The sequence below is a fragment of the Camelus dromedarius genome, chromosome 21 (genome assembly GCF_036321535.1).
Source record: "Camelus dromedarius isolate mCamDro1 chromosome 21, mCamDro1.pat, whole genome shotgun sequence".
NCBI lineage: Eukaryota > Metazoa > Chordata > Mammalia > Artiodactyla > Camelidae > Camelus > Camelus dromedarius.
In genome coordinates, this window is record NC_087456.1 from 6,798,795 (window position 1) to 6,813,776 (window position 14,982).

At 39.7% G+C, this 14,982-nt stretch overlaps 1 protein-coding gene across 4 annotated transcripts in view; it reads right to left on the minus strand.

The window, feature by feature from the left end:
- Positions 1–14,982, minus strand: part of DSTYK (dual serine/threonine and tyrosine protein kinase) — a 48,144-nt gene that overhangs the window by 14,865 nt on the left and 18,297 nt on the right. For all 4 annotated transcript variants that reach the window (XM_031438730.2, XM_064477108.1, XM_064477106.1 and 1 more), the window contains one exon: positions 1,081–1,750. In XM_031438730.2, the coding sequence (XP_031294590.1) occupies positions 1,081–1,750 (670 nt within the window). The remainder of the gene's footprint in view (positions 1–1,080; positions 1,751–14,982) is intronic.

Here is a 14,982-nt window from a genome sequence, read left to right on the forward strand (position 1 = left end):
AGAAGGACTAGAGAAGCAAAGGTATGTATGAAATATGGAAGAAGACTCGTTAGGATGTGGCAACTGACTGGATATGGGGACAAGAGAAAGAAAACAAAGACCGGGCTGAGGTTTTGAAGCTGGTTACCAGGAGGACGGGAGCATCAGTAACTGGCAGCAGGTGAAGAAGCAGTAAAGCACGGAAATTAAGAGTACAGGCTCAGGAAGCGGACTGTCTAGATTTAAATTCTGCCTCAACTATTTAGCAGCTGTGTGACCTTGAGCAAATTACTTAACCTGTCTGAGCCTGAGTTTCCTCATCTAGAAAATGGCAAAAGCAGAAACCACTTAGGGAGGCTGTTTTAGAAAAAAGCAAAAGTGAAAAACCTGATGCTAGGTCCCATGTCAGAAATTCCGATCAAGACGTTTAGGGGTCTCAAGCATTTTCAAAACCCTCCCAGGTGATCTGGGTGCATGGCTATGACTGAGAACCTAAAGGGCAACGTGCAAACCACCTCGCTTTAATTAACAGGCAGTAGAGCCAATGGTCAGTCAACAAAGTCAGCAGCATCTAAACCTCAGCCACCAAAAGACCTGACCAATCACTTGGCCCAATTTTGCTAACAGTCATTGTAAAGAACGGGAATGCCACGAAAGCTAAAACCGCTACTTTGGGAAATCCTCCTGAGCTAGGTGTCAGGAGCAGCCTGAAAAGAAAACGAGACCATGCACACAAAAAAGGACTGATAAAGAAGCACAGGCCACGTCAAAGGAACCCAGGAGAAAGCACAACTTAGTGACGTTCTTCAAGCAGCTCTTCTCCAGCTCCATCAAGGTCAAAGGGGTACAGATATAAACCAGAGACTTAAAGAGCACTCTTAGGATGAATTTACCAAAAGTTGGACTAACAGTCCTGGGAAGGGATGATGGTGGAATCTTCCAGGAGGTCTCTCAGAACAAGAGAAGGTGAGCTCCTGCTAATGTCAGGGGTAGGTGAGATTACCCTGAGGTTCCTTCAGAATTAATGTACTCAACTTCCAGCTGGAAAAGACTTAGAGGATGCTGTAGTCCCGGCTCCCCACCAGGCTCCGCAAGACCTACCTTTAAACTCCATGTTGGCAGCATCATCCAGAAGCTCCTCCTTCATGGTGTTCAGCGTCTCAACAATCATGTCCTTCATCTCCTCCTGCTTTCGGTTGGCAATATTCATCAGTGATTCGTACAACTCGTTCTCCTTTTTCCGTGTGTACTCCAGACGCTTGGGAGTAATCTGCAGGTCCCGCTGCATGTCAAAGGCCTGGTTGATAAAGATGTCGAGGCAGTGGCAGTGCACCAGGTTCAGGGCCTTGGCTGCGTCCACCAGGCGGGTCTGCAGCACCTGGTGAGAAAATGTGTTCAAGTGTCTCAGCTTCTCACTTTGCTCCACCAGCATGCTCTGAGCTTTGGTGTCCTGGCCGGGGGCCCCACAGTTACAGTGACTGCTGCTCAGATAGCCCAGGTCAATTAGCTGGCGGTGAAGTGGTGATCTTTCATTCTCCATTCTTCTGGTGGAGCAGTCGATTATCTCCGAGCCCAGCTTCGGCACTTTGAAAAAGAATATGGGAAAGGAGAAATACTTTCGGATTTCCTGAAGCTCTTGCTCATCCCTCTCAGAGAGTTCATCTTTGTGGACTGCATAGGTTATCACAGGCAAGAAATCATTCACCAAGTCACCCAGAACATCCACTGTGGGCCGGAGGCCTTGGCACGGTGCTACCACAATGTCCACTTCCTGGAAGGGGAAGGGGGTCATATCAGCACTTCAGGGTCAGAACCAATCCTTGCCTCCCCAGAGTCCCACACTGAGACCAAAATCCAGATCTATGATGGGGCAACTGAACTTTGGTATGCCCCAATCATTTGTCCACCTCCTTCCTCGGTTACCAATACGCCCTGGTGCAGCCTATGAGGCAGGTACTCATCTAGAGAGAGTGAAAAACCAAGTAAGTAGAAAGGATGGCAGTCCCTTTAGCCATTTCAGATAAAAAAGAGTATTTGGTCCCTGCCTTCCTTTGTTGTTTGGAAACTCCTACTGATTCCCTCTGATGAAGAAATAAGATAAATAATAGAAGAAAAAAGAACTCAACAGATTGGGAGGGAGTCTGCCTGGAATATTCATTCCTCCCCTCGCACTCCTCTCACACCCCCATCCCCATCTTTCTAACCTGGCTAACTCCCAAGCATCCTTTAAATCTCAAAGTATATGTCATGTCATACTCTTCGGGAGTCTTTCCTATTACACCATCCCATTTTTTCCCCATTAGCTTATAAACTCTTTGAGGACGGGGACCATGTCTATCTTGTTCACTACTATAACTCCAGTGCCTAGCACAGAGTAAGTCCTTAACATTGTTCAATCAATCAGTCAATCAGTCAGTCAAGCAGTAAACTGAAGGCTAGATAAAACTTATCTGTAACTTACTTACTGTTCTATCTGTAACAAACTTACTGTTCTATTCTAAGTCTGCAGGTATCCCAAAGTCTTTGCCACCTGAGTCTTGGTAATACCTTTATGCTCATGATCACTTGGAATGACCAAGGTTTGCCTATCCAGTATTTATCTTCTGCATTATTTGGAAGGCAATGTCTTTTACATACAGAGTCGGCCATTAAGAGTTGGGGCTACCAGGAAAGCTCTTAGAGAAGGTTTGATTCTACCAGGAAGGACGCCCTTTGGCCCTGCCCTTCCTGCCTGGAGTACAGCTGTGACAGACAGAGCAGCCCTAGGGCAAACCTGAGAGGAGAAACCAGCGCTAAGGATGATGAAGCAACAAGAAATAGGGAGCTTGGGTCTCTCGTGACAACAGCTGCCACACCAACCCTCAAATGCCTGGTTTCAGACTTCTTTTATGTGAGGGAAAAAAAATTAGCCTCTGTCTTGCTTAAGCAAGCCCTTACTTTTCTGATTGCTACATATGGTCGAACCCAATCATAACTGACATACCCAAGTTCCTAAAGTGAGGTTCAAGAATGATACCTGATTTAGAAACAACCTTCCACAGGCCTTGTTCCTAGTCAGCAGTTTCTTCCTCTTGTTCTGCTTCTTTCCTAAGGATCTTGAAGCACTTAAGGGCATATATTTCCATCCACCGCATTGTGAGGCTGCTCCTCACAATCTCTGAAATTGTCTACTTGGCCTGACATTCCAGACCCAAGGGACGACCTGGAGACCTGAACCTATATCACCATCACAGGCACACCAGCCCCGAAGTCTTCTGGGTCTGTAGACTCAAAATCAATCCTCCACAGAATTCTAGCATATTTTGCAGAGTCATCAAAGAATGCAGATCTGCTCAAGTATGTGTCCTTAAAGTTATCAGATGATGCAAATTTACTTTATTTGAAATCTAAGATAGACAATTTGTTTATTTTCTTTCAGACTAATACTCTGTTTTCATTCCTTTTTCGAGCAACAGGTATTGTTGATGAGAGATTTTTAAAAATCAAAACCTGGGACCTTTTCCTTTTTGATCTCCTTCTCCAAACAAGTAAGAAAGGGCTAGGAAATGTCAGCCCCTGTTTCTTGCACTGAGTGTGAGTGTGTGTTTGTGTGTGTGTGTTGAAAGACAGAAAGAGAAAGAGATAGCTCTCCTAGTCCCTGAAAAGCACAAAGGTCTGATCTTCTTCCTCAACAAAGAACGAGTTAAGTTTTATTCTCAGGTCACACAACTCTCACTTGGCCGGCCACTTTGAACTCCCTAAAGCTAAAAGCGCTTTTAGCATCTCACTATTTGTAATCCGAGCAAACACTGTATATAAATCTACCTACTTTCTACCCAAGCCTAGGCCAAGAAGAAACCTGCTGTTTCGTCTGGGCCTGGAATTGTATGGAATGTTTTCTGATTGGAAGACTAGTCTGATACCCACCTCGCTATCCAAAACTAGCCCCCTTTCACCATGCTGAGTCACACACCAGAGTATGAATCAGTTTATGAGGCATATTCACAAAGCGAGTAAGAAAGAACTTTTAAGGTTTAGAGTAGAAAATGCAACTGCCTAAATACCAACATTCTAATCACATACAATAATTAGACTAGTAGAGATTCCCCCAAAATGAAAAGTTATAATAAGATAGAGAATTATAGGTAAAAATGGCTTTAAAAATATTTTTAAAACTTCTTCTGTCTGAAATATATACCTTTTAAAGATATAAATCAATCAAACTTATTATAGAAATTTTATGGGAAAAAAACCTAAAAATATTCAAAACCAAAGTAAGTGTTGGTTAGAAAGTTTTCAGGAGGAATTTTATTTCCTTGTTTATTTGATAGATTTTCTTAAAATTCTAAAATAAATTCCTAGGTTTTCTTCAAAGGACTATTTTGTGTGTGCAACAGAACCATCAGCCAAAGCTGCCAAATCCATTTGTAGAACTAATATCCTCTCTAAGAGACAGCTGACTTTATTTGCTCACAGGTGCACATTCATTAAAAAAAAAAAAAAGTATTCAGTGGATAAAGAACATGTGGTACATATATACAGTGGAATACTACTCAGCCATAAAAAAGAATGAAATTCTGCTATTTGCAACAATATGGATGGACTTGGAGGGTATTATGCTAAGTGAAATGAGACAGAGAAAGACAGATACTGTATATCACTTATATGTGTAATCTAAAAAATAAAACAAACTGGTGACTATAACAAAAAAGAGACTCACAGATATAAAGAACAAACTAGTGGTTACCAGTGAAGAGAGGGGTGGGGGGAAGGATGAGATAGTGGTAGGGGATTAAGAGGTACAGACTATATTAAAATAGCACCCAAAGTAATAAAATACCTTGGAATAAATCTAACCAAGGAGGTGAAAGAATTATACACAGAAAACTATAAACCATTGATAAAGGAAATTAAAGAAGACTTTAAAAAATGGAAAGATATCCCATGCTCTTGGATTGGAAGACTCAATATTGTTAAAATGGCCACACTGCCCAAGGCAATCTACAGATTTAATGCAATCCCTATTAAATTACCTAGGACATATTTCACAGAACTAGAACAAATCATAATAAAGTTTATATGGAACCATCAAAGACCTAGAATTGCCAAAGCATTACTGAAGAGAAAGAAAGAGGCTGGAGGAATAACTCTCCCAGACTTCAGACAATACTAAAGAGCTACAGTCATCAAGACAACATGGTATTGGTACAAAAACAGACATATAGACCAATGGAACAGAAAGAGAGGCCAGAAATGAACCCACTAACTTTTGGTCAACTCATCTTCGACAAATGAGCCAAGAATATACAATGGAATAAAGACAGTCTCTTCAGCAAATGGTGTTGGGAAAACTGGACAGCAGCATGTAAAGCAATGAAGCTAGAACACTCCCTTACACTATACACAAAAATAAACTCAAAATGGATCAAAGACTTAAACATAAGACAAGATACAATAAACCTCCTAGAAGAAAATATAGGCAAAACATTATCTGACATACATCTCAAAAATGTTCTCCTAGAACAGTCTACTCAAGCAATAGAAATAAAAGCAAGAATAAACAAATGGGACCTAATGAAACTTACAAGCTTCTGCACAGCAGAGGAAACCATAAGTAAAACAAAAAGACAACCTACGGAATGGGAGAAAATTTTTGCAAATGAAACTGACAAAGGCTTGATCTCCAGAATATATAAGCAGCACATACAACTTAATAAGAAACAACAAAACAACCCAATCCAAAAATGGGCAAAAGACTTAAACAAGCAATTCTCCAAGGAAGACATACAAATGATTAATAGGCACATGAAAAAATGCTCAATATCACTAATTATCAGAGAAATGCAAATCAAAACTACAATGAGGTATCACCTCACACCAGTCAGAATGGCTGTCATTCAAAAATCCACAAATGACAAATGCTGGAGAGGCTGTGGAGAAAGGGGAACCCTCCTACACTGCTGGTGGGAATGCAGTTTGGTGCAGCCACTGTGGAAAACAGGATGGAGATTCCTCAAAAGACTAGGAATAGACTTACCATATGACCCAGGAATCCCACTCCTGGGCATATATCCAGAAGGAACCCTACTTCAGGATGACACCTGCACCCCAGTGTTCATAGCAGCACTATTTACAATAGCCAAGACATGGAGACAGCCTAAATATCCATCAACGGATGACTGGATAAAGATGTGGTATATTTATACAATGAAATACTACTCTGCCATAAAAACCGACAACATAACACCATTTGCAGCAACATGGATGCTCCTGGAGAATGTCATTCTAAGTGAAGTAAGCCAGAAAGAGAAAAAAAAATACCTATGAGATCGCTCACATGTGGAATCTTAAAAAAAAAAAAAAAGCATAAATACAAAACAGAAATAGACTCATAGACATAGAATACAAACTTGTGGTTGCCAAGGGGGCGGAGGGTGGGAAGGGATAGACAGGATTTCAAAATTGTAGACTAGATAAACAAGATTATACTGTTTAGCACAGGGAAATATACACAAGATCTTATGGTAGCTCACAGAGAAAAAAATGTGACAATAAATATATATATGTTCATGTAGGACTGAAGAATTGTGCTCTACACTGGAATTTGACACAACATTGTAAAATGATTATAAATCAATAAAAAATTTTTAAAAAAGAGGTATAGACTATTATGTATAAAATAAATAAGCTACAAAGATATACTGTACAACACAGGGAATATTTTTTATAATAATTATAAGTGGAATTTAACCTTTAAAAATTGTGAATCTTTATGTTGTTCACTTGTAACTTATATAAAATTGTACATCAACTATAGCTCAATTTAAAATTTTTCTCAAAAAAAAAAAAGGGGGATTCAAGGCTTTCTAATGGTAGGTACTGCCTGATACATTGGCACCTAGAAAGAAGTTGTCCACTCCTAAATGTATCTTGTACTAAGCAAAAATGGATAGAAAACAAGTACCATGTTCTGTGTTCTCCATCCCCCAGTTAACTTGGGCAGTTGGTCTCACTGTTCTGACTATCACGACTGCTGGAAGGCAGGCAAAAAGAGCGGCTGGCTGAGACCCGGGCAGCAGTACAAGTGAGCCTGGAAGATGATATGTGATTCTGCAGTACTTACGGTGAAGGGATGACTCATGCCTGACGGGTTATAAACAAAAAGGGAAGCCAGCACTGTCTCCTGGAGACAGGGAGTGAAAAAAAATAGATTAGCACAGAGAGGATGAGCCCTTTTCTGGGCCCTGTTACAGCCACCTGAGAGGGGAGACTGACCTCGGACTGTCTCATGGAAGGCTGCGTTCCCTCCTGGTGCCTAGAGCAGTGTCTGGCACTCAGTGAGCATCCAATAAATAAATGTGCAAGTCATGGGTGAATAAACAATGTCTTTACTACTTGCTCAAAACCATTTTTGATCATCATATGTAAATTTTTCTATTTTTTAGCCCATTTCCCACACATTTATCTGGAATTGCTGTTTGCCTCTACTCCAAGCAGTGAGTAAGCATTTTGCTCCTAACTGAATTAAGGAAACAGAATCTCAGGGCATCAGGAGAGTGTGCCATGATTCCCATTTTGAGTCACAGCAAATTCCTAAAGACATTCTGCTGGTAGAAAGCATTCTGCACAAATCTATGGAATCTAAGGATGTTGTTAAGTTCCCATCAATTTTCTTGGTAAGATTAAGAGAATCCAGAAGAAAGAGACTGCTACCCTGCAAACACCAGAATTTACCTCTTTCGTTTTGTTTTTGATGTAAAGTGATACTATCTTAAATGCCAAGAAGAAATCACTCAATCACTGAAGAAACCTGACCACTTCTTAAGAATACCAGCTCTCATAGGCGAGGACTCCGTATTCAGTGGCTCATGGCACATTACCAAACCTCGGTGACAGCTAAGGATGATTAGCTTACTGATGGTTCAAACAGAAGACAGTCACGGACTCAGGCAGGTCACAAACAGCTTTGTTTTCTCTGGAGTTCGGCAGCCTCAATGCAACACACAGAAAAGAAGTGCATAACTATACTGAGTCCTGCCTTTGCTCAGCAACTGACACAGACTCCATCCCCACCTCCGCATTCTGCCTGTTGTCACTGTCAGTTCTCCTCCCGTGCCCATTCTCACAGGCAATTGGAGGTTTTTCTGTTTGTTTTTAGACAGGGTTGATTCTTCCTCATTTTTATGTAGTTTCCTAAACTCACCGTCAATCTTATTTTTATTTTTTAATTAAAAAAATTTATTTGGGGGGGGATTAGGCTTATTTATTTTTAGAGGAGGTACTAGGGGTTGAACCCAGGACCTTGTGTACGCTAAGCATGCGCTCTGCCACTGAGCTCTGCCCTCCTCCCCTGAACTCACAATCACCTTAAGTGTCAATTACATATTAAGGAAAAGACCTCTCTATTCTTGTCACATTGTAGAAAATCCTTGACTCGATACAAACACTCCCCAAGGAGGAGCCACAACTGAACTGGTTTCTAGGCTACAAGAGGCCTGAAGAGGCTGGGCCAACCCAGAGCTCTATCCCAGCAGACAGCACAGAATGGATTACAAGCTCATCTTCCTACCGAGTAAAAGTAGGGAGTGGCTAACTCAGAGGCCAGAGCAAGACTCGGGGAAAAAGCACGATCTCAGTCAAAGCCCTCAACTAGCCACAGACAGCATGAGACCATAAAGCTAAAAGACACAAATTTATAATTTCAAACACCCCAAAGCAAAGGCTTTAGCTCTGCATCTCAACTTGTGAGCATGAAGCCCTTAAGGATCAGATCTATCTGATTCCAAACTGTGATGAATCGGATAACAGATAAGTTGACAAGAATATACTGAGTAGCCTCTATGCATTCTACCTTATGGATATTCAAACTTCCAGGTACCCACAGATGTAAATAAAAGTAGGAATGTGAAGTTTTATTTTCTTACCACTTACTAGATTCATCAGGAGAGACAAAACAGTAGAATGGAGAAGAGAAAGGGAGAGGGGAAACTTTGCCTTTTAACTTTATAACTTCAACTTCTGTTTTATTTACCTTTTTATAACATCTCTCTTTTCTTTCATTTTATTACAAAAGCACTTCGTAATAATTATGAAGAACTCTGCCTCAGACATAGTAAACAAACTTATGGTTACTGAGGAAAGGGAGAGGGAAGGGATAAACTTAGGAGTCTGAGATTTATAAATGTCAGCCACTATATATAAAAATAGAGTTTTTAAAAGTTCCTTCTGTATAGCACAGGGAACTATGTTCAATTACTTGTAACAACTTTTAATGAAAAAAATATGAAAACAAATATATGTATGTATATGCATGACTGGGACATTGTGCGTACACCAGAAATTGACACACTATAATTGACTGTACTTCAATTAAAAAAAAAAAAAAAGAACTCTGCCTCTAACTAGAACAGAATGATAGCTGTAAGTAAGCTGGAACCAGAAGGACTGAAGTTTGACAAAAGGAAGAAGTTCCACCATGGACGACTGTCAGGGAAGGGATGAGTGACTGAGAGAGCAGGAAATTCTCTTCTCAAGGACACTGATTAATTCATCCAAAAGAAGACTTACTAAGTGCCAGATACTGTGCTAGATGCTTTACACATAATCTCTCATCTAAGCCTAACACCTGTCCTAAAAGATATAGATTATTCCTCCCATTTTACAAATGGGGGAACCAAGCACCAGAGTCACACAGTTAAGTGACCAAATCAGGATATAAATCCAGGCCTACTTGACTATAAAGACTGAGTTTAAACAGTAACCGAAGCTCTACTGTGTCAGGAACTGCCTGGGCTGGTGCTAGGTAAGTTCTGAACGAAGAATAAAGGATGGAAAAGATGATTTCAGGGATACTAACACTCCAACTGTTCTTTGTTAAAAACTGTATATTGGCTACAAGTAAAAGCCCTGCTCTGCTGTGAAACAATTTGGCAAAAGAAGTCAAGAAGAAAATATTATCACCCCAATAACAGAGTTTCTGCCTGTTGACAGTACTTTCAACCTCTGAGTCTCTGAATCAGGGGAAATTCCTTACCACCACCATCCTCCACCCATAGGGAAACACAAACAAAACAGAGAGATGCATTTGGTTCAGGAACAAGGTAGACAGGATTCTAAAAAAGGGAGAGGACCAAAGAGGAAGATTAAGACCATGGTGTCTGCCAGATTTTCTTCCAAAGAGCTAAACTTGAAAGGCCAAAAGTGTATCAGTAGCTGTGAACTTCCAGCTGTTCTTTTTAGGAGGTATCAAGACTATCACAGTGAACTCAGAGATTTTAAAAAGAATCTTGCCGCTAAACTACACACATCCTTAATTAGGTAAATTAGCCTATCATACATATTACCATGTTTCCTGGAAAAAGAGGAACGTATTGGTTGTAATTCATTGTGTATGTTAGTGTGTTAGAGGAAAGGCAAGAGAGGTGCTGAAGGCAAAGAGCAAAGGATGACTGCATTTGCCTGAACTTCCCATATCCTTTTTTTAACATATCACTTTAGTTCCCCTTTCTTTTTGCCCTATAAAATCATGGTTTATTTTAATTGTAATTCTAGAATATCATTCTTTATTTCTCTGTTCTATACATATTACCCCAACTTTGTTTCTCTTCCCTTGGCATGGCCATCTTGACCTAATTCCACATACCCTCTCCTCCCAAAAGTATCTTCTTACCCTGAGGACCATCACCCACGCTGCTTTCTTTCTTTTACCCATCAACTACTAGCTTTCAATGTAGATACGTTCAAGAGAAGACATGGTATCTAACTAAAAGTAAACAATACATAACACGTTTAGTCTCATAAGGTGCCAAATTAATACCAAAAACTAGACAAAAATTGAGAGAAGCTAGTTTTCTACCGACAAACAATGTTTAGTTAATTTGGGGGTTAAAAATTTGCATACATGTGTCATTTATAGTAAGATATTTTATAATGATTTTGGATTGTGAAAATATTAACTGCTGAGAAATTAATAATATCAATGTCCATGTGAAATTAAAAATAGATTATTTCCATTGATGGCTACTGAATAAGGGTTATTAAGAGAAGTCTTTACTACACACAACTGGTTAAAGCTAAAAATAGTAAAAACTAAGTTTATTTGCAAAGTCACTAGACCTTGCCTGGAAACATTAGTCTACCTTAATTCTCTGAAATATACCCTGCCAGACTTCACCATGAGCCAGTAACCATGACAGTGTGTGGCAGTCTGGCAGCCAGGTGACATGTCCGTTTGTCCAAAGAGCTGGAAAACACCTGTGGGGGAGAGGTGGGGGATAAACAGGCTATTGATAAAAGCAGAAAACTCAGAGCTACAGAGAGCTATGTAACTACCAAAGAAAATGAAACGCCACTGTGAGGCTGCAGGAATCCCACCCCAAGCTGAGGAAATATAACCTTCTCTGCTTCTTTTTATTCCTTTTCTTATAGGTGTTCATAGGAAAAAAACATACACACTCATTCACATATGCACCACACACGTCAGATTGAGGCAACTCTAAGGCAGACAACTGTGTTCCACTGGACCTGAAAAAGGGAAAAAAAGAAAAGGAGGTGGTGTATGTATCAGAAAGGGGATGAAGTTGTGGAAGAGGAAGTATGGGCATGGAGACAGAACTAGAGAAGATGGTGAATGGTGAAATGTTTCGCCAATTGGAAAATGACAATGTTTTAACACTAAATGAGGGTGCAGAAACTAATGGCTTGACAGTGTTCTCTATTGCTGAATTATGAACTGAGAATCTCAGGGGACTGAGAACTAAAAAGCTGGAAGTACCAAGCACCGTGGGTCCATGTGAGTTGGCCTTTTCTGGAACAAACTGAAAATGGCTAATTTATGAGGACTTCAAAGTAACATATTAGAAGAATGACCATTGTATAAGAGTGTAGGAGGAAATTCTGCTTTAATAATTTGACAGTTACAAATGAACACCTCATTTCCCCTAATTCAGTCTTGGTTTCCTTTCTGTACCACCCACTTTACAAACCAAATGGAAGGTCTGTATAGAGCTAACTCACTGGTCCTAAATATAACTAGAGCTAAAAAAAAAAATCTTTCGCACTGGCACGAAAAATCTTCAGAGTAGCTAGGAAATGCTCCCGGCAGTAAGCTGAGCATCCGTGATGTGTTTAATGGAGACAGGAGCCTGACTATGGCGACAGAGCAGGGCCTGAGCTCCACAAAGGCTGCCAAGGCCCCTCTGAGGCTCAACATCAGTGGCTTCTAGACTTAGAACTGCTGGGGTCCGTTGCTGTTTCCACATCAAAACCATTGGAGTAGAAGGTAGATCCAGAGAAACACTGGCTAAGGAAGCCTCACAAACCACATGAAACAGAACACGAGAAGCTAGAGGATTCCCCCCCAAAAAGAAAAGATTATTTCTCAAGAAAGAGAATATATATTTCAACTGTGTAAGGAGAAAGCTGATTTACAGATGAGATCGCTTATACGTGGAATCTAAAAAAAAAAGAAAAGAAAAAGACAAATGAACATAAATAGAAAACAGAAACAGACTCACAGACATAGAATACAAACTTGTGGTTGCCAGTGGGGAGGAGGGTGGGAAGGGACAGAGTGAGAGTTCGAAATTTGTAGATACTGACAGGCATATATAGAATAGATAAACAAGTTTATACTGTGTAGCACAGGGAATTATATTCAAGATTTTATGGTAGCTCACAGAGAAAAAATATGTGACAATGAATATATGTATGTCCACGTATAACTGAAAAATTGTGCTCTACACTGGAAATTGACACAACATTGTAAACTGACTATAACTCAATAAAATAAAATTAAAAAAAAAAAAGAGAGAGAAAGCTGATTTAGTATCTCAACTTTCCAGCCAAGTAGCCTCCTTAACCGTTACCGTTTTGAGTGCTTACTACATCTATCAGGAGCAGCACAGGGAACTCTCAGCAGTAAGGTAGGTGCGCAGGGATGCACTTGGGGAACGGCTCTCTTTTTTCTGTGACTTTCTTTTATCTCCTCAATCCATGGGACAAAAGTAAGTGAGAATTACAAATTGAAACCAAATTCAAATCATTAATGGTCAGCATGCACAAGGTTCTGGGTTCAATTTCCAGTACTTCCATTAAAAAAAAAAGAAAACCAAAAACTACTAATAAATAAATAGACCTAATGACCTCCCCCACTAATAAGATAATTAAAAAATAATTAAAACCAATAAAATGAAGAGACACAGAGAGATCAATCAGTTTGCCTGTCCTGCAAATGGCTTTGTTCACATTCCGAGACTGTTTTTAAAAAGCAAGAACAGAAAAGATCACCACCCAACCAATAGTAGTCATCTCAGCTATTTAACAGTGTCTTCTAGGCTGTAGGTCACAATGTATCAGGTCAGATCATCAATCTAGTGGGTTGCTACCATTATTTTTTTTTAAATGAAGTCACAGTGCAATATCAAAAAGAAAATCCAATCAAAAAATGGGCAAAAGATCTAAATAGACATTTCTCCAAAGAAGACATACAGATGGCCAACAGGCACATGAAAAGATGCTCAGCATTGCTAACTATTAGAGAAGTGCAAATTAAAACTATAATGAGGTATCACCTCACACTGGTCAGAATGGCCATCATCAAAAAGTCTACAAATAACAAATGCTTAGAGGGTGTGGAGAAAAGGGAACCCTCCAACACTGTTGGTGGGAATGTAAACTGGTGCAGCTACTATGGAGAACAGTATAGAGGTTTCTTAAAAAACTCAAAATAGAGTTATCATATGATCCAGCAATCCCACTCTAGGGCATATATCTGGAAAAGATGAAAACTCTAATTTGAAAAGATACATGCACCCCAGTGTTCTTAGCAGCACTTTTTACAACAGCCAAGACAAGGAAGCAACCTAAATGTCCATCAACAGATGACTGGATAAAGACGATATAAACACACACACACACACACACACACACACACACACACACACACACACACACGATGGAATATTACTCAGCCATAAAAAAGGAATGAAATAATGCCATTTGCAGCAACATGGATGGACCTAGAAATTATCACTCTAAGTCAAACAGACAGAGAAGGATAAATATCATCTGATAGTGGTTTTACGTGGAATCTAAAAAAATGATACAAATGAACTTATTTACAAAATAGAAATAGACCCACAGACATAGAAAACAAATGTATGGTTACCAAAGGGGAAAGGAGGGGATGGATAAATTAGGAGTTTGGGATTAACATATGCACACTATTGTATATAAAATAGGTAATCAACAAAGGCCTACTACATAGCACAGGGAACTATATACAGTATCTTGTAATAACCTATAACAGAAAAGAATTTGAAAAAGAATAAGTTTATATATATGTATAACCAAATCACTTTGCTGTACACCTGAAACTAACACAACATTGTCAATCAACTATACTTCAATTAAAAAAATACAAAATACAAAAAAAAAGGATGTCAAGTAGAATAGAGAAAGAAATAGTGTGTTTTGCAAGAACTAAAAGTATTGTTTCATGAACCTTTATTCCAAACGTATACACGTATGTTAAGTACAGGGTCCTGATACATTATTTCTTAGAGTGAATTAAAATCTAAAAAAATTTGAAAACCACTAAGTTATTGGAAACTGAAAGGACTAGACCAGGGCTGAATACTCTAGAGATACTGTGTATGGATCAAATACTTATGAACTGTGAGGAAGTTTGTGGGTCAACAGAGCAGCCTCAGTCAATAAACAAGGACCACTGTCAGAGCCACTGTCAGTTATGCGGGGGCTCTCACAGCGTCCTGGAGCTAAGAAGTGTGAGCTCTCAGTCTGAAAACAGAAAAAAGCCAACACTGAAACTGAGCTGAGAGAAAACGCTGGCTTGTTTGCACAGCCCCATCTAGCATTTACTGGGATAAAAGAAATCTGGACTTTGGAAGGAAATGAGATGACAGTTTCTACTTCTACAGTATCACAGGCTGTGGCCACAACCAAAGGACTCATTCACTGACTGAGAGATCAAGCCTTCTAGAACAGGGGCAGGTGGGGAGAAGA